General features: G+C 40.8%; 1 protein-coding gene and 1 pseudogene across 1 annotated transcript in view; one reads left to right on the plus strand and one right to left on the minus strand.

Moving 5' to 3' along the window:
- Positions 1–20,232, minus strand: part of LOC129399564 (uncharacterized) — a 742,397-nt pseudogene that overhangs the window by 254,497 nt on the left and 467,668 nt on the right.
- CXH2orf73 (chromosome X C2orf73 homolog) overlaps positions 1–20,232 on the plus strand; it is a 48,244-nt gene that overhangs the window by 11,079 nt on the left and 16,933 nt on the right. Inside the window, exon 4 of the mRNA XM_055119717.1 lies at positions 7,737–7,890. Within this exon, the coding sequence (XP_054975692.1) occupies positions 7,737–7,890 (154 nt within the window). The remainder of the gene's footprint in view (positions 1–7,736; positions 7,891–20,232) is intronic.

Consider the following 20,232-nt stretch of genomic DNA (forward strand, 5'->3'; position numbering starts at 1 on the left):
AAAGATGGTTGATACAATTTCTATTTTTCCGATTCTGTTGAGGTATATTCTCGGGCCCAGTACATGGTCTATTTTGGAAAATGTTCTGTGTGCACTGGAAAAGAATGTTTATTCTTTCTTTTGGGGGTGTAAAGCTCTGTATAGGTCTATTAGGCCTCTCTCTTCCATTTCTTCTTTCAGAGTCAGTGTTTCCTTGCTGAGTTTTGTTCTTGTTGATCTATCCAGAGGTGATAAGGGGGTATTGAAGTCTCCGACTACTATTGTGCTGTTAGTGATGTCCTCTTTGAAGTCTGTTAGGAGTTCTTTTAAGTATTTAGCCAGTCGTTCATTGGGTGCGTATACGTTTAAGAGTGTGATTTCCTCCTGTTGTACATATCCCTTGATGAATAGAAAGTGGCCTTCGCTGTCCCTTCTAATCTTTTTCAACCTGAAATCTAAGTTTTCGGATACTAGGATGGCCACTCCAGCTTTTTTAAGGGAGTTGTTTGCTTGAAGGATTGTTTTCACCCTTTGACTTTGAGTCTGTGTTTACTCTGTTTGTTCAGGTGTGTTTCTTGCAAACAGCAGAATGTTGGGTTTAATTTCCGGATCCATTTTGCCACTCTGTGTCTCTTGATAGGTGCATTTAGGCCATTGACATTGAGAGAGATTATTGTGATGGGGTTTTTTGTCATCTTTCTGTGGGGTTAGTTGTTTTTATGGGGTTCCTCCTAAGCTTACAGTAGCCCCTTTAGACCTTCTTTTTTTTTTTTATTGTGGAAAGTTACAAAGACCTTCTTTTAAGTTTGGTTTTGAGTCTATAAAGTTCCTGAGCTGTTGTTTATTCGAGAAATAGTGTATGGTTCCTTCAAGTTTGAGTGAGAGTTTCGCTGGATAAAGTATTCTTGGTGAGGCGTTCATTTCTTTGAGTTTTTTCACTATGTCCCACCATTGTCTTCGGGCTCGGAGGGTTTCCTCTGACAGGTCTGCTGTAAATCTGAGGGGTGCTCCTTTGTATGTGATTTCCTTCTTTGACCTAGCTGCTTGTAGAATTGTGTCTCTATCCACAGAATCCGCCATTCTTTTTTTTTTTTAAATTTATTTATTTTTAATTAGAGAATCACCGTGAGGGTACAGTTACAGATTTATACACTTTTGTGCTTATACTTCCCTCATACAAAGTTTGGAACCCATCCCTTCACCAGTGCCCATTCTCCACCACCCGTAAACCCAGTGTCCCTCCCACCCTCCCCAATCCCATCTCCCCCCCACCCCACCCTGCCACTGTGGCAAGGCATTCCCTTCTGTTTTCTCTCTCTAATTAGCTGTTGTGGTTTGCAATAAAGGTGTTGAGTGGCCGCTGTGCTCAGTCTCTAGCCCTCATTCAGCCCGCAACTCCCTTCCCCCACATGGCCTTCGACTACAATGTAGTTGGTGATCGCTTCTCTGAGTTGACCTTTCCCCGGAACGTGAGGCCAGCCTCGAAGCCATGGAGTCAACCTCCTGGTACTTATTTCTACAGTTCTTGGGTGTTAGTCTCCCACTCTGTTATTCTATATACCATAGATGAGTGTAATCTTTCTATGTCTGTCTCTCTCTTTCTGACTCATTTCACTCAGCATGAAACTTTTCATGCCCATCCACTTGACTACAAAATTCTTGACCTCCTTTTTTCTAACAGCTGCATAGTATTCCATTGTATAGATGTACCAAAGTTTCCTCAACCAGTCATCCGTTCTGGGGCATTCGGGTTTTCAGAATCCGCCATTCTGACTATGATATGCCTCGGAGTCTTTTTATTTGGGTCTCTTTTTTGATGGCACTCTTCGGACTCCTTGTATCTGGATGCCTGCCTTCTCCAGCTCTGGGAATTTCTTAGTAATGATGTCTTTGACTGTGTTTTTTTCATTGGGATTACTTCCCTGTGCTTCTGGTACTCCAATGATTCTTATGTTGTTTCTCTTGAAGTCATCCCCAAGGACTCTGATTCGCTCTATAGCCATTTTGAGGTCTTTCGCCATTATTTGTTGTCTGTAAGCTTTCTGCAGCTCATCCTCAAGGTCGCTGATTCTGTCTTCGGCTGTAGTCATTCTACTGTTGAGGGCATCTACTGAGATTTTTAATTCATCTACCGATTCCTTTATTTGTGTGACTCCCATTCATAGGTTTGAAATTTCTGCTCTCATTTCTTCCTGCATTTTTTTGGTAGATCGTTCCAGTGATTCATTCATCTCCTCCCGTAGTTTATTGGATGTCTGTTCCATGGTTGCTTGGAGTCGGTCGACCCTCCTCCAGATTTCCTCTCTGAATTGTTTATCTGAGAGGTCGTAGATGTGGGTAGCCACTTTTGAGGTTTCTGGTAGGAGGGGATTTTCGCTGCTTCTTCATATTGTTGTGGAAGTATAGAATTGGAAGTTTGTAGTTTGTTCCTACTCCCACTTGCTGAGGGAAGGAAGGGCTCTCTTTGTGCTATTGCTGATGGCAGCCTTGTTCCTATTCTAGAGTTCTTCCTTATACTCAGGCGTTTCTTCCTTATTGATGTGGGGGCTTTAATGAAGACTTAAGGGTAAGTTCTCTTTACAAAGGTTTTGCTAAGCTTCTCTTATTCACTGATAGTTTTTCTAAAGTTGAAGTAACCTAATAGGCTATTTCGCATAAGTGATTGAGATGAGCTAAAGCAATTTTCAAAGAAAAAGACTATACCTAATGTGCTAAGGTAGAAAGTAATAACTGTGGCCGCATTAGCGGCCACTGCTCCGGCAGGAGACCACGCCCCCTTTTTAGGCCACGCCCCCTGAGATACAGGCCATGCCCCAGTTTCTACGTTGTGGGGGGTCTCGGGACTCAAGGTGGGGCAGCGGCTAAAGGTCCGATGTCCGGGCGGCCACGTGGGAACTGGGGGGCACCCGGGGAGGCGTGGCTGGGAGTCGTCTGATTACCTGGGAAAAGGGCCGATTGAAGGGAGCCGGACAGGATGGAAGGGGTGGCGGAGCGCAGGACAGGGCGGCGGCTAAAGGTCCAATGTCCGGGCGGCCGCATGGGTGTTTCAGTTTTTTTTAGTTTTTTTTAACACTCAGTTATTTTTATTGAGGTCTTGTGTCTTACAATAATGCTGACATTATTGCTTATACACCCCCTTTCCCCAACTAAAGTGTCATTCCCGTGGTTCTTTCTCTCTCTCTCTCTTTCTCTCTCTCTCTCGATCGCTCTCTCTCTTTTTTTCTTTTTTGGTCACACCCGGCTATGCACACGGGTTACTCTTGGCTCTGCACTCAGGAATTACCTCTGGCAGTGCTCAGGGAACCATATGGGATGCGGGGAATTGAACCCGGGTTGGCTGTATGCAAGGCAAACACCCTACCCACTGTGCTATTGCTCCAACCCCCGTGGTCCCTTCTTACTGTAGCCATACGTGTACACACATCACATATCCCCTTGAATCCTCAGCATTTCAGTTTTCAAACCACTGAGCTCTCCTGATCAAACATGACTGTCTCCGAAGGAGGTTATCAAAGTCCACATTTCCCAGGAGGAATTGCAGACTGTCATTTGTGACCTACAGATCACTGCCATCAACAAAGATCATCTTGGCCATGCCACTGGGGCTGCTGCTCTGGACCTCAGCATCCCACCTCTTGCGTTCTCTTATATGGCTTCTCCAGAATACCCCACTTCCCACTCTTAGTACTTTATTGCCCAAAGATTATCCCTGAATTTCCCCCTGCCCCAAATGGAAAGTATGTTTACTAATGTATTTCCAAAGGGCTTGAGGTTCATCAAAGTCTAATGCAGAGGCTGCCTCAAGAGGTTTTTGCACTAAGGGGTCGTATTGCACCTGCTTTCAGGGCTCTGAAGGCTCAGGCTGTGGGTGATTATCAGGAGTCATCAGGCATTTCCTCAACCAGAGAACCCCAGTGACTGTCATCCTGGGGCAGAGAAGGAGACAGGTTTTGGACTAAAAGGGAAGAGTTCCTCCTCTCTCTGGGTCCAAAGTTTGGAATTGGTATTCATCACTAGGCAAAATCACCTCCACAGCCTAAGATGTAAGTCGAGCCCCAAATTCTAAATAAAGCAGTACCCCTAGAGGACTTTCCAGTTCCCTCATAATCTAATATGTTAGTACACAGAGTAGAAAACTTTTTCAGATTTTTGGCTCAGCATGAGATGAAGCAAAAAGTAATCCTCCATCTATCCCTTTGCCCTTATAATCAATCCCTGGGAGCAAATATAGTACGCGTGTGTATACCTACTCACGCACATTCGTTCTTCCAAGTGCAAATCAGCCTTAGCCACAGAAAGGACTACCCCAAACAGAAGAAAACTTTGAACTGTAGGGTCCATTCTGCTACAGCAGATTTACCAATCTGTAGCATTCATGAAAATGCTCTCACCAATTATGGATTTTTAAGTTATAATTTAGGAAAAATTATTTACCATTTCTTTTATATTTGTGAAACTAAAGAAAACTGTTGTAAAATTTCAAATTAAAAAAAATGTCTTCACAACGACCATAGAGAGAGCACAATTGCCCTAGTATGTTTGAGGCCAGGATGCAAACTGCAGAGCCAAATGGTCCCTGAGCATCACTGGGAGTGATCCCCAAGTGTTGGGCCGGGCGTAGCCCTCCTGGAGCATCCTGTGTCTGGCCCAACCCCAGTCACCATCGCAAAAGTTTTCTTAAAGGTGAATCGCTTCTCTCGGCTTTTAGGACAGCTTCTGCATTACACCTTTGTTTAAGGGGAAGAAAGAAATTAGGTTTGCTAGACATTTCTTATGGGGTGGAGGTAGTTCACTTTACCAGTGGTTTGGATGTCAGTAAATTGTTTCTTCAGATCTTCTCCTAGTGACTGAGTGTGGTGCTGTGGCTGGGGGCAGGCCTTGCCTGTGGCAACGGGAACTGGACCCTGAGCATCCCATGTTACCCACGAGCCAGTGGGGACAGCCCTGGTGGCTCCCAAGCACCACCTAGAGAGCCTGGCAATCCTTGGTTCTGCAAGGCCGGAGCATCTCCCAGCCCTGCTCATCTGCAAGTGCTCCTGCCTCAGAAAATTGGGTTGTGAGAGGGCCTGAGAGTTGCATCTTCAGACTCCCTCATTGAGCCACCAGTCTCTCTGGCCAAGAGTGGCCGGTGGGCCCCAAGCACCAGCAAAAGCAATCTGATTGTGGGGCTGGAGCATGTGTCTTGACAAGGGGCCCTGCTCTCTGTAGCCATGCAGTCCCCAGCAGGTGGAACACCTCTGAGCACTGACCACTCCACAAACAGCCCCCCCTCTGGAGCACTGCCGCGTGTGCTCAAAAACAAATAAGGACCTTATCATACATTTCTCTCAGGATACTCAAGGCCCTTCTGTTTTCATATTTGAAATAATTTAAATGTTTGTGCTTATCTGGCTTCCCATTCTATAGCCAGCTTGCCAGAGAGCAATGCAGCATGAACATGAGGGGCTTGCAGACTGGTGGGCAGCGCAAGGCTGCTCAGAGCTATGCCTAGGTGCACCTGCCTCAGAGCTGTGGTGCAAGAGGCCTGCAAACCCTGGATGTGGGGCACAGAGCTAACATTATCTAATTCTCGGAGTGGGAGAGCTGCAAGAAGCAAGCACTCACAGCAAGATGAAACTCTTCTGAGCCAGACAGAAAGCGCCATCTGTTTAATAATCTGCTTTAAAACTCCCAGGACCTACATCAAGTGTCTTAATGTAGAATTTACCTTTCAGCCTGTTCTGGAAACCAAAGCGTTGGTCATTCTATCCTGTTCTCTACGATTTATTACTTCCTAAATATCCTTGGTCCTTTGCAAACACTCATTATCCCTAAGTATAATTTGACATCGACTGGCACTAAGTGTCCTCCTATTTACTCTCTGACCTTTTTACTCTCCTATTTACTCTCCTACCACACCAAGTTACTAGTTGGAACTTGGTCATCCTACATGGTCATCCTTGGAACATGGCCATCTTCCATTATTCAGCCTGAAGATAATTTTCCTTGAAAAAGACCTAAAATTGAGTAACTCTGGCTTCATTCTGTATGCCAACTCTTCCCCATATTAATAGCCTTTTCTTATTTCTTGCTAAATCAAAAATCTCCCTCTCCTAAAATTCCTATTTTTACTGCCTCTGGTATATTTCAAAATTTTCTGTCTACCTAGGCTTGAGACTCCTGACAAATTGACTCCATTAAATATTGTTTGGATTTGATATCATGAACCTCTCACAAATACCTGTCATATTTTGGAGCTAAGTTTATTTGGCCACATAGGTTTTTTTTCAAATGTCTCTAAGATGGTATTTTATGTAGCGGTGGTGCTTCAGGAATCAAACCCAGAGACTGTCACATGGCAGGCATCTGGCACAAGATGCCTTGGCCCAATTTCATTTTGTTGGTTAAGTTTTAATATTGTAGCTTCAATTCACTGTTATAATTTTACTTATTCAAATCTAATGCTCATCTCTTCTGATTTAAATTTCTTAAGTCTTTTTTCAATTATGGTGGATTTTTCAAAATCTAGGTGAAAAACATGAAACTCATAGCAAGTAATTGATTATGCTTAAGATAACTTTAATTCTCTGATACTACACAAGAACTCCTAAGTGTCACAATTATTTCCTTTGACGATTCTTTTCTACCAGATGAACCAATTTTTTAGAGAGAATTAAGTAATAATTTACCTAACTTCTAAAAGCGTAAGTTGTCATAATATATTATCATAATATATTCTCTCTCTGTTCTTACTTTCCAAAGTACTTAAGTACTTAAGTAGGTTTTACTATAAAAAATTTAGTAACAAATATTTCCCCCCCTTAAAGTTTTTCAAATAGCCATTGTTGGGTTGCAAATCAATGTGGATTGCATCCAGCATTGTGAAATAAAATTGAAGAGGAAGGCAATAAAATAGAACAAAGAAATAGACCATGTTGCATATAGTAAGAACGAATATTGTTTAGAACAAAGAAATAGACCATGTTTCATATAGTAAGAATGCATATTATTGTTTGTAAAACTCATACATGTGTATTTGCATTGTGTGCTCTTGCCTGTCAAAATGTATTTTATGGTGTTGGACATGTATATTTGAAAACATTTTAACTTTGGAAACTAGCATCTTAAATGATAATACTTTTTTTGTATTGTCATAATAAAAAGCATAGAACATAATTTTAGATGAAGTTACATATAAAGTTTAAGATATATAATATAAACATCTACTAAAAAATCCATGTAAGTATATAATAAAATTGTTGATGCAATTTTATTTACACTTACAACATTTTTATTTACATTTACAACAGAAATGTAATTTTTTTTTACTATCCATCTGTTTATAAAAGGTAATTTCAAAATCTAGCAGCTCTGTTTAAGCTAAAAAGTAATCAATTTTAGGTGCTTTGTTTTTTGGTGGTGGGTGCACACCTGGCTGTGCTCAGGGATCACACACTTCAGTGCGTAGGAGACCAGATGTGATACTGGAAAATGAATTTCAGTTGGCCACGTGCAAGGCAGAAGCCTTACCCACTTATCTCTCCAGCCCAAGATACCTTTTTAAATCATTTAGTCATATTTATCTGATTTGGTGTTAGTCTTATAGTGAAAAATATATTTATTTATTATAGTAAAAAATATATCCTAGATTTCAGAACTCAGCACTAGAAAATTCAATAATGTGTTGAATGCTGTATCACTAAGCCTTCATAGTTTTCAAGCAGTGCATAAAAATATTTTACATTTTTAATATATTTTTTTAATTTCCTTCCATAAAGGGTGAGTGGTTGTCACATGATAAACGACTAGAACGTTCCTTTCAGCCACGTTATGACACTACGAGTACTCAGAGGACTCACTTCCAAAAACCAACATGCCCGCTGGTCTTGCCAATCAAATACAGCAAGTTGCAAAAACCTTCTTGTGGAATCGGTAAGGTTAGCAAGCGATAAGACCTTCCATCACCTCAGACTCCCACTACAAACAAGATGTAGTCACTGCACTGCACAGTACCACACATTTTGGATGCCAGTATGTGACCTTCAACTTGCTTGGGGAAGTTTCATATATGACTCAAACCATTTGTATGCAATTATAATCTGGCTTATTGGGAGACATTCACATGACAAGAATATAAATATACAATTCAATTAGCTGTTTAAGGTATGTGTGTGGGGGATTAACAACCACTAAGCTGAGGTTCTGCAGACCAGTGTGAAGAGCTTTTACATCTGAGCTCTAGAACTTCTCTTGGAATGTGAGCTCTGGGGATGAATGCGCTACCAAAATCTGGAAATGGCTTCAGAAACCCAATGGACATGGAGTTTAATATATGTATGTATTTATAATATACACAGTTAATAAATACAATATGTACAAGTCTATGCTATATGTGTAATATATCTTCAAAATATAGCACTGTCTATAGCACTGTCGTCCTGTTGTTCATCAATTTGCTTGAGCGGGCACAAATAACATCTCCATTGTGAGACTTTGTTGTCACTGCTTTTGGCATATCGAATACGCCACGGGAATCTTGCCAGGCTCTCTGCTGTGTGGGCAGGATACTCTCAGTAGCTTGATGGGCTCTCTGGGAGGGACGGAGGAACCAAATCCGGGTTGGCCGCATGCAAGGACATTGCCATACCCACCATGCTATCAAAGAACAGTAGATACAAGGGCCAGGAAAATTTCCCCATAGTTGGAAGCCTGCTTCATGAGCGGAGGGGAGGAGGCAGATGGAATAAGAAAATGATGGCTCTGGAAGAATCAGTCGGGATGGGAGATGTGTGCTGAAAGTAGATAATGGACCAAACATGATGACCTCTCGGTGTTGCAAGCCATAATACCTAAAAGTAAAGAGAGAGTATGGGGAATATTGTCTGCCATGGAGGCAGGGAGAGAGTGGGAAAGGGGGATTATACCGGGGATATTGGTGTGGGGAATGTGCACTGGTGGAGGGATGGGTGTTTGATCATTGTGTGATGGTAACCCAAACATGAAAGGTTGTAACTATCTCACAGCGATTCAATAAAATTTATACATAAAAAGTATGCTATTCAGTACTAGAAAGTTGATTTACCTTGGGTAGTGAGGAGACGGGAAAAGTCCTTGGGACATTAATGCAGGGAAGCAGCCTCTCTAGAGGTGGGTGTCATGTTGGAATGACGTCTGCATGAAACTTAGTATCGGAAATCATGGTGCCTCAATGGGAATGTGTGGGGTGGAGAGCGTTTCATTAGCCACCTATTAATTTGTGGGATTGGGCATATTGGCACAGCTTGGATTTTGTTTATCTTTGCCTTATATGTTTATCAATATTCTCACAGACAGGTCGCTGACTATTTTAAAATTTTAAGTCACTCCATTTAAACTATTCTCAAATCTTGACCAACAAAGGTCATTCTAATATCACTGTACAGAACAAGCACCTTCTGAGAAACTTACTTCTCGACCAAAGTTGAAAAGGTCTACCACAGGGGCTAACGCTTGACAACTTTGTTCTTTCTCCTTTCCTGGTACGCAGCTTTTCTCCAAACACATTTAATAAACATGACAAAAATTGTACTGACCATTGAAAACACCAGCATCCAAGTCAGAATCAATAGCTCACTGATGAGAATTTTAACTATTAAAATAGAAGGCAATACCATATGACTATATACCTCAAATTATTTTCTGAGAAGCACTAAATTTTTGATGTTTAAAAGATTTTGTTTGGGGCTGGAACGATAGCACAGTGGGTAGGGAGTTTGCCTTGCATGCAGCTGACCCGGGTTCGATTCCCAGCATCCCCTATGGTCCCCTGAGCACCAACAAGGGTAATTCCTGAGTGCAGAGCCAGGAGTAACCCCTGTGCATTGCCAGGTGTAACCCCCCCCAAAAAAAACAGTAAAAGATTCTGTTCTCCCCACCAAATGTTAGTGGCCAACCACATGCAACTGGACAACCACATGCAAAAGAATGGGCTTAGACCTCGACCTGACACCATGCACAAAAGTCAGATCAAAATGGATTAAAGACCTCAACATCAGACCACAAACCAAAAGGTACATCGAAGACAAGGTCGGCAAAACCCTCCACGATATTGAAAATAAAGGTATCTTCAAAGATGACATGCAACTGGCCAACCAAGTGGAAACAGAGATCAACAAATGGGACTACATTAAACTAAAAAGTTTCTGCACCGCAAAAGATACAGTGACCAAAATACAAAGACAATCTACAGAATGGGAAAGGATATTTACCCAATACCCATCAGATAAGGGGTTGATATCAATGGTATATAAAGCACTGGTTGAACTCTACAAGAAGAAAACATCCAACCCCATCAGAAAATGGGGCGAAGAAATGAACAGAAACTTTCCCAAGGAAGAGATACGAATGGCCAAAAGGCACATGAAAAAGTGCTCTACCTCACTAATCATCAGGGAGATGCAGATCAAAACAACCATGAGATACCACCTCACACCACAGAGACTAGCACACATCCAAAATAACAAAAGCAACCACTGCTGGAGAGGATGTGGGGAGAAAGGGACCCTTCTACACTGCTGGTGGGAATGCCGACTGGTTCAGCCCTTTTGGAAAACAATATGGACGATTCTAAAGAAATTAGAAATTGAGCTCCATTTGACCTAGCAATACCACTGCTGGGAATATATCCCAGAGAAGCAAAAAAAGTATAGTCGAAATGACATCTGCACTTATATGTTCATCACAGTACTGTTTACAATAGCCAGAATCTGGAAAAAACCGGAGTGCCCTAGAACAGATGACTGGTTGAAGAAACTTTGGTACATCTATACAATGGAATACTATGCAGCTGTTAGGAAAAATGAGGTCATGAATTTTGCATGTAAGTGGATCAGCATGGAAAGTATCATGCTAAGTGAAATGAGTCAGAAAGAGAGAGACAGACATAGAAAGATTGCACTCATCTGTGAAATATAGAATAACAGAGTAGGAGGCTAACACCCAATAATGGTAGAAATAAGTTCCAGGAGCTTGATTCCATGGCTTGGAGGCTGGCCTCACATTCTGGGGAGAGGGCAACTCAGAGAAGGGAACACCAAGTAAAATGTGGTCAGAGGCCATGCGGGGGTGGGAAGGGTGATGCGTGCTGAATGTAGACTAGAGACTTAACATAATGGCCACTCAACACCTTTACTGCAGACCACAACACCTAATTAGAGAGAGAGAACAAAAGGGAATACCCTGCCACAGTGGCAGGGTGGGGTGGGGGGAGATGGGACTGGGGAGGTGGGAGGGATGCTGGGTTTACTGGTGGTGGAGAGTGGGCACTGGTGAAGGGATGCGTTCTCGAACTTTGTATGAGGGAAACATGAGCACAAAAATGTATAAATCTGTAACTGTACCCTCACGGTGATTCACTAATTAAAAATAAATTAATTTAAAAAATATATGTATACTGAGTAACCACCCTGTCATCACTTCACATAAAAGCTCATAAGCAAAAATTCAAACAATTTTTCTGGACACAACAGTAAACCTCAAAGGATTACTTTGGGAGATCAACAGTGACTCACGTAATTTTAGCTCTCTGGCCTCTGTAATCTTGCTAGTCTAGTTTCTAAGGAAACAGAGGGAAGTTAGATTAAAGGTTGGAGCATTAGGAAATTATTCTATTCAGCATGATTTCTACCACAAAGCAGTGGCTATTGGCGGGGGGGGGGGCAGCTGTTAGATAACCTGCAATAACGGTTTCTCATTTAGCAAAGAGAAAAGGTTTCCACTTCTGATTGATCAAGGAAGACTGAGCACAAACATCTAAATCCCCTGCCTCCCGTGACCCTGTTAAATGACAGCACAGCAAACAAGCCATAAAAGCAAAGGGAATGGAAAGAAGTTTCTGGAATGAGGGAATGGCAACCTGTGAATGGGTTAAAGAGACCAAAGAAGAATTAGACCAGAATATATATATATATATACATTATATATATGCATATATATAATATGAATGTGAAGAATTAATCTGCCTGGTAAAATACCCAAGTCATTGTATACTTGATGTGGGCAAAAATGCAGGGGTGAGGACAAAAGGAATAAAGAGAGAGTGAGTGAATTTCCATGTCACTAAAAAATTACTTTATTCTTGAGTTGTCACTCAGCATATAAGAAAGATAAACAATGCAGAATTAAAGAGCAGAATGTAACTAATGTTTTTACAATTCTCAAGACTCCAAGGATTGTGTCTCCGCTAGATTTCAAAAACCCACCAAGCTACTCTAGCTATTCAAACTATATTCATATCCTAGCCTTAATTTATGGCAAGCAATATGAAAGTCTTACCAATTTTTTTTAAGTTTGAAGGGAATAAAGTGAAGGGAATCTTAAGAATATAAAACAACAATGTCTAACCTTCTCCCACCCCCCCCAAAATATAGTAAAATCAAAATGGTTATTTAACTTTTCTAGAGCTCCAGAAAAGTTTTAAAAAGACATAATTTTCAACACATATGTTTAACACAAACCAGTTGTGAATGAGATACTTTATGGAACTTTGCAAATATTTAGTCACTCAAACCTCATATCAACCACATGGAATATACTAACATACTAATACTATTAATATTCTCACATTTTAGATAAGAAAACAAATAGATTTTTAATAAGTTGCCCTAAACTACACAGCAAATAATTAGTATTTGAACTTAAGAGTACCTCCCCATTGTCCCTAGAATAATGTAGTAAAAAGAGTTTCATGATAGAAAAGAGACATCAGAAGGGTCTAGTGAATTCTGTCTGAAGGGAAGTAAAGGTCATTATGAAATTGCAATTCTAGAGAATATTCTAAATTTTCATAAAGGGAAAGAATTAGCCAGTATATAAGAATTCTAGTCCAGTGGTTGTCTCAAAATCGCATTACATGTCCAGCCCATCTGATTTTTGACACCTTGGCAAACAAGGCAATGTCCCCAATCCTCGATTGTTGACGGAGGTCGGAACTCCAATTCCTTCTCTCACTTGAGTGAAACGTGATATTCCAAGCATAGTTCTTTCAGTTCCTCTTTGGGAGACCCGAATAGCGTTCTCATCCTATTTTCGTAGGGTCCAGGTCTCTGTGGTGTATGTTAGTGCAGGAAGAACGGTGCAGTCAAAAAGGTGTGCCCGGAGTTGGAGGTTCTTCCTCCTCTTAACAACTTCTTTGACACTCTTGAAGGCGTTCCACACCGCTCCCTTCCTCTTGCACAGCTAAGATGCCAGGTCATTCGTCATGTTGAGTTCTCGACCCAGGTGCACATAATTGCTGCGTTCGGAGATGTTCTTTCCGTTGAGACCAAATGGAATCTCAGGAACTAGTCCGTTTCTCATGAACATTGTTTTCGTGAGATTCAGCTGCAGCCTGACCTTCCCACACTCACGTCAAAGTTGGCCAGCATTCATGCTGCCTGGCTAATGCTTGGTGTTATTAGAACAATGTCATCAGAGAAATGGAGGTGGTGTAGTTGTCGACCGTTTATCTTCACTCCCATTCCTTCCCATTCCAGTCGTCACATGACATTCTCGAGGGTGGCACTGAAGAGTTTCTGTAAAATGGTATCACTCTACAAGATGGTCAGACTTCTTGGTCAAGACCCTGAATGAGCGGTTGGATGTTCTTCATGCTCCTGGAGCAAGCAGACGCCATTGGGCTACACTAGCATGTAACAGGGATGAATGGAGATGTTACTGGCACATGGTCGAGTAAATCGATGAGCAATAGGATGACAAGTGATACAAGTGATAAGAATGCTAAACAATGCAGAATTCAAGAGCAGGATGTGATTAATGTTTTTACAATTCTTACAACAAATTTATTTGAAATGAATACTTGAACTATTATTGTTCAATGTGGGTCAGTGGGCCCTTTGAGAAAAAAAATGTAGTAGTTGCATACTATTTGGCTTTTAATTGAACAAAGTTCATCAAATTATAGGGGCTAGAGTGATAGCACAGTGGGTAGGGTGCTTGTCTTGCATGCGGAGGCCCCAGGTTCAATCCCTGGTACTACATATGTTCCCTGAGCAGTCAGGAGGATCCCCAAGCACAGAGCCAGGAGTAAGCCCCGAGCACTCTTGGGTATGGCCCCCAAACAGAAACATAAAATTATATTATAAATGCTATGTAGTCATTTTCAACTTTTCACATAAATAGGCCCAATACAGAACATTTTTATATGGTTACAAATAGATTTATTATCAGTCTCAATAAGAAGACTAAATACACTTTCTGTCAGTGAGTTGAGAGATGTAAGAGAATACTAATATCATTATTGAATAAATAAATACCCACTGTAGATAAATAAAGAATGGAAGTTTAAAGGGTGATGTCAAAGGAACTAATAAAAAGCCAATTTCTCTCTCCTTTCATGTCCTCACTGCTTAACTAACAAACTGAAATACCAGGCATCTTTTTAACTACCTCTTGTTGGAAAGTTATTCTCCATTTCAAACTTAATATGCCTGAAACAGAACATTTCATCATCCTCCCCACCAATTACACCTATTTTCCCTAACACCCTTTCCAATCTCAAAAGTCACTTCTCTTGGTCTGGGTACTGAAGTTTTCATCATCTAGAAGTCCCCCCCTACATCTAGAGACAAGCCATCAGCAAGCCTTGATGAATGTCTCTCCAAAACATAGTTCAAATTTTCTCAGTGCAGCAGCAATTGTCCTGCGCCCTTTCTTTCTCTTCCTTGATATGTTTTTCATTTTACCATCAGAAGGATCTTTTAAGAACACGAGTTATATCCTCCTCATCCTTCTCCTTTAGATCTCTAAGCTACTGTTCATTGTTTATAGGAGCAATTCCTACATATTTCTCACCATGGCCTACATGACTTTGTTGTCTACTAAACTGACCTACTTTATCTCCCATTGTTCATATTATAAAATGACGATTTTTAAATATATATAAAAACATGTAACTCAGGCCAAAGAGACAGTATGCTCTCTGAAAGTCAGTCTTGATTCCAAATGAATTTATAACTGTGGGGTTATTAATGAATTCTTTTAATTTAATTAATATTCTTAGTTGAAATCAGCATAAAAATGAAAGAGTTTTCCATGGAACAGTGGAATGTCATGGAAAGCCTTTTTTTAAATTTATTTTTTAATTTGTGAGTCACAGTGAGGGTACAGTTACAGATTCACACATTTTTGTTCTTATTATTCCCTCATACAATGTTTGAGAGCCCATCCCTCGACCAGTGTCCATTCTCCACCACCAATGAACCCAGTATCCCTCCCACCCTCCCAGTCCCATCCCCCCACCCCACCCCGCCTCTGTGGCAGGGCATATCATAACATTTTATAAGGTTAATTTCTAACTTTAAAAATGCTACTTAGGTGTGGAAAAGATTTTGTGAAAGGAGCAAATTTTTAAATCTTAAGGGATTTTTTTTATTCCTTTGGTTTTAAGTGTGTGATTTCAACAAGTATTAACAGAGAGGCGTGATTTGTGTAAGAAATACAAAGTGAAATTTCAGTCTGTGGACACTCAGAAAATGCCTTGACATTCATATAAAGCTTTGGTGAATCTACTGGCTAAAATCTATCCAAGTGTGGCAGTCATAATGCCCTGTGATTCTTTGCTTTAGCTTATTTGGTTCACTGACCAGTTAGGTGCCTGTCATTCCTCAGAAAGGGTTGTTGCTTCTATGCTAGTTCAGTGAGCTGTGGTGAAGATGAGACCAGAACGGGACTTTGTTCAAGGATGATGACGTAGGATGCAACAATTCTGTAAAAGGCTCCTAAGCTCAGCATTTGCGGGGCTGTTTTGTTGGGCTAGTCTATTTTCCCAGAAACGGACGCTCCAAACCTCTGCCTGGAGGAGGGAGAGCAAATCTGGGAGACTCACACAATCCTGTCTGCAACTTTGCCTGTCTCCTTCTCCATATAACCCACCTCAAAGGTGTCTGATGTCTTACAGGGATTCTGTGGCCAGAATTGGCTTCTTCCTACTCACCATCCAATTTCCTCCCTCAGAACTCAGCTTCCAGGTCCTTTTGTTTTGTTTTGTTGTAAGCTTCTCAAGTCAAATGCCACTTAACATTTGCTTCACAGCTTTCAAATTTGTTAATATATTTACTCCTTTTTCTTATTTCTTTTTTGTAAGGATTAAAGTTCTTTTAATATTTTACCTATTATACTGGAGGTTTGGTGGGGGATAAGCAGAAAATTATTTTGAATTTGTAATGTTCAACAGGGCATTGCAGCCTCCTCATCACATCTACACTTATTCCCCTTGACACTTAATATTGATTTAATGTTTAGAATAGTTTGTGTGTAGGCCTATTACTTAAATTTCATCATTTTAACCCAAATTATGAAGTAAAAATAAGAATCACTTTTTAAAAAGAATTTTAAAAAGAATCCAACATTCCAACAATCCAGGATTGTTATAAAAATAAATGACATGTAAAATGTCTACCACAGTGCTTGGTAGAGAGTAAATTCTTTTGAAAAGTAGGTTTTCTATTTAATAGTATTTTTTGGAATGAAGTTAACTTTGGACCCTGGGTAGAGTTCTTGTCTTTCCTTCTCCCTCCCCTCACTTCTCTGTTCTTTGTTGGTAAGTTTCAATATTAAGTTCTTTATTGTATCCTAACACAATACCCAGATTCAAATTATATTCATTGATTACATCTTATTATCCATGACTTCTACTCGGATCTCTTCGATAGCCATGTCCACCTGCCCACATACCAAATTCTGCAGGATGGATGTCATTCCCAACGTTCTCCCTTCCAAATTCCGACACGCCATTTCGTCGGTAAAGAAGCGTACAGCACCCAGTCCAGACAAGATCAGACCCGAACACCTGAAGAATCTGCCGCCAGTACTTATCAATACACTGGCTCGGCTTTTCACATGCTACCTGTCTAAATGCAAGATTCCATCCCAATGGAAAACCAGCAGGACCATCCTGTTGTACAAGAAAGGAGACATCCACAACATCAACAACTATCGCCCAATCTGCCTGTTGTCTGTTGTCTACAAGTTGTTCACTCAAGTTATCCTTGTCGCGCGCCGCTTCGTCCAGCGAAGAAACACGCAACTCAGAGATCCTTTTGGCTGCAATTTATTTAGGAACTTTCTCATGCGTTAGAGAAGAAATCAGGAAAGGGGACGTGGAGTAAGGCGGAAAAAGGGACGCATGAGGGAGAACCCACTAGCTAGGTGACCTCCCCCCTTATATACCTCTCGCTGCCTGCTTATGCCCACGTGTCCGCATCTGATAGGTTAGTCACAGCTTATGGGCGTGGCAAGACATCCTGTTTCCTTATTAGGAGTTGTTTTCGAAGCACACAGGTGTTGATTACAAAGAGCGCTACAAAGCATGGTCCCATGGTGGCTCTCCACAATCCTGAATAGAATAGGGAGAGCACTAGATGAAGGACAACCATATGAGCAAGTTGGGTTCTGAAAAGGATTCAGCAGGTATCCTTAGGTAGGGTGATACCATTTCATCAAAACTCTACAGTGCCACCCTCGAGAATGTCATGTGACCACTGGAATGGGAAGGAATGGGAGAGAAGATAGAAGGTTAATAACCACACCACTACTGCTTCACTGATGACATCATTCTAATAACACCAAACATTAGCCAAGCAGTAGGAATGCTGGCAGACTTTGACCGTGAGTGTGGAAAGGTTGGACTGCAGCTGAATCTCACAAAGACAATGTTCATGAGAAACAGACTAGTACCTGACGTTCCATTTGTTCTCAATGGAACAAATATCTCCAAATGCAGTAGTTATGTGTACCTAGGTCAAGAACTCAACATAAGGAACAACTTGGCGCCAGAACTGCGCAGGAGAAAAAGAGCAGCATGGAATGCCTTCAAGAATGTCGAAGAAGTGGTTAAGAGGATGAGGAATCTCCGGCTCCGGGCACATCTTTTTGACTCCACCATTCTTCCTGCACTAACATACACCACAGAGACCTGGGCCCTACCAAAACAGTTTAAGGACACTATTTGGGTATCCCAAAGAGGAATGGAAAGAGCTATGCTTAGAGTATCACACTTCACTCAAGTGAGAGAAGGAATCCGGAGTTCTAACCTCTGTCAATTGAAGATCAGGGACACTGCCTCCTTTGCCAAGGTCGAAAATCAGAAGGGCCAGACACATAATGCAATTTAGAGACAACTGCTGGACTAGAGCCATTTACCAACTGGATTCCACAGGACGTCAAAAGAACGTGTGGCCACCCACCTATGAGATGATCAGACTTCTTTGTCAAGACCCTGAACAAATGGTTTGATGCTCTTCGTGTTTCTGGAATGATTAGACGCCATTGGGCTACACTAGCACGCAACCTGGTTAAATATAGACATTACTGGAGCCTGCTCAAGCAAATAGATGAACAATGGGATGGATGACAAGTGATTACAAGTGATTATATCTTATTAAAGAATTTAATTTAAGCAAACAAACAAAAAACACAATGTGGGCCTGCAGTTTGGATGGTGTTTGGATAGAGAACAAAGTTTTAAAAGCTAGTATTTTTATGTAACATAAAATATATGTATGTTTGCTTGTAATTGCCATATTATATACGCAGAAAATAATGAAATATAAAAATATGCCTCAATATCAATTAAAAGTCATCTCACAGTCATTCTGTTCCATCAGCCCACGAAATTACGTCTGGACTTTGGCATTTCAGCAATGTCATCTTGTGCTGACAGTGAAAGTGCCCTTTATGTCTGTACCACCACACAATTTCCTGGCTGCGAGCCACGGTCAGCTCAGCAAATGACAATTCTGCATCATATCTGAGTCCCTTTAATGATAAGTGTTCAATTTTGGTTTTATATAACATCACTTTGTAAGTTAGACTGATCTGATTAGTGGTGAAAAATTTAATACTTAAATATAAATTTGGATATTCACCAACTACTTGATATTTCAACATTCTTCTGAATTACAGGTTTAGGCACAGTAGAAACAATACTTTTCTAAAATTAAAAAATCATTATTTAAGGTTTGTGGTATTTCATTTGCTCCAATATAATAATGATTTCTTGCCACAGTTATGTTCACTTTTCTATTTTTAATGTATTTTGAAAATCTGTACTATTATTTTTGTATTACTAATACTTTTATAAACAAAACAAATGCTATTTACAAAAAGATGGAATTCATCATAGAAAAATATTATTGCTTTTTGAAAGTAGAGTCTATCAAAAAGTCTTTTAAAATTTCAAAGTAAAAGCTTCTAAGTTTCCACCATTATGAGAGCAAGTTTCATGTGTGAATAAATCCTGGCTTTGTTGATAAAATATAAATGGCTAGATACCAAATTGTTTGTTGCATACTTGTTTAGCAAATTCCTATTTTAATTAGATCAAGTTTCTAAGAAACGGCAAGTGGATTTCAAATATTCCTCATGGACTTGGCTTTATTTTTTGTAAGCCTCTTACTTAAAAAGGATTTCTTTTTAAGTAATTTGGGGCCAATTTAAATTCTTCAGTAGAATAACCACAAAGACGCTGGGTATTTTCTTTGATGTTTTCCTAGTTAGATGTTCTTCACTCTTGTGAACTATTTACATAAATGAACATGGCAGTTATACCTAATTTTAATAGGTATACTGGATGGGTAAGGACTTTCTCTCTATAAAAGGCCAGCTAAGTTTTCCTCTGACTTTATAAGATTTCATGGAGATATATTTTCAGGTATTGTTTTTGAGATCCTAGTGGATTCTAGATCATTATGCACAAGATGCTTCGTGGGTCTGGAGAGATGGTACAATAGTAAGGCACTGCTCTTGCATGCAGTCCACCCAGATTCCATCCTAGAACCACCTATGATCCCCGGAGCACTGCCAGCAATGATCCCTGAGCCCAGAGTCATGCGGGAGCCCTGAGCACTGCTGGGGATAGCCCCCAAACAAACAAAAGAATTCATGGAACAACCTTAGAGTGTTTCTAGGGGACCACAGCAAAAATAAGAGCCCAAAATGAATTAAACACAGAGTCCTATGTGGCCCCACTGAGGAAGCGCACTGGAGACTTCTGGCACTCTCTAGGGAGCGGAGAGCAAGGGATGCCCCAGAGGAACAGGAAGCAGTAGTTCACTTGAGTAGGGGGTGGCACCTCCACTTGGGGTTCGACCAGCTCAGGGACAGTTAAGGTCCAGAACAGGGAGGGGCAAGCCCAACAATGGCACCCTAGACTGGAACCTCTGCATGTATAAGACATGACCTAGAGGCAAGAATGAAATGAAGCAAGATATTCTGCAGCACCGTCCCCAGGAGGGTGTG

Source organism: Sorex araneus, chromosome X (assembly GCF_027595985.1).
Source record: "Sorex araneus isolate mSorAra2 chromosome X, mSorAra2.pri, whole genome shotgun sequence".
In the NCBI taxonomy this organism is placed as follows: Eukaryota; Metazoa; Chordata; class Mammalia; order Eulipotyphla; family Soricidae; genus Sorex; species Sorex araneus.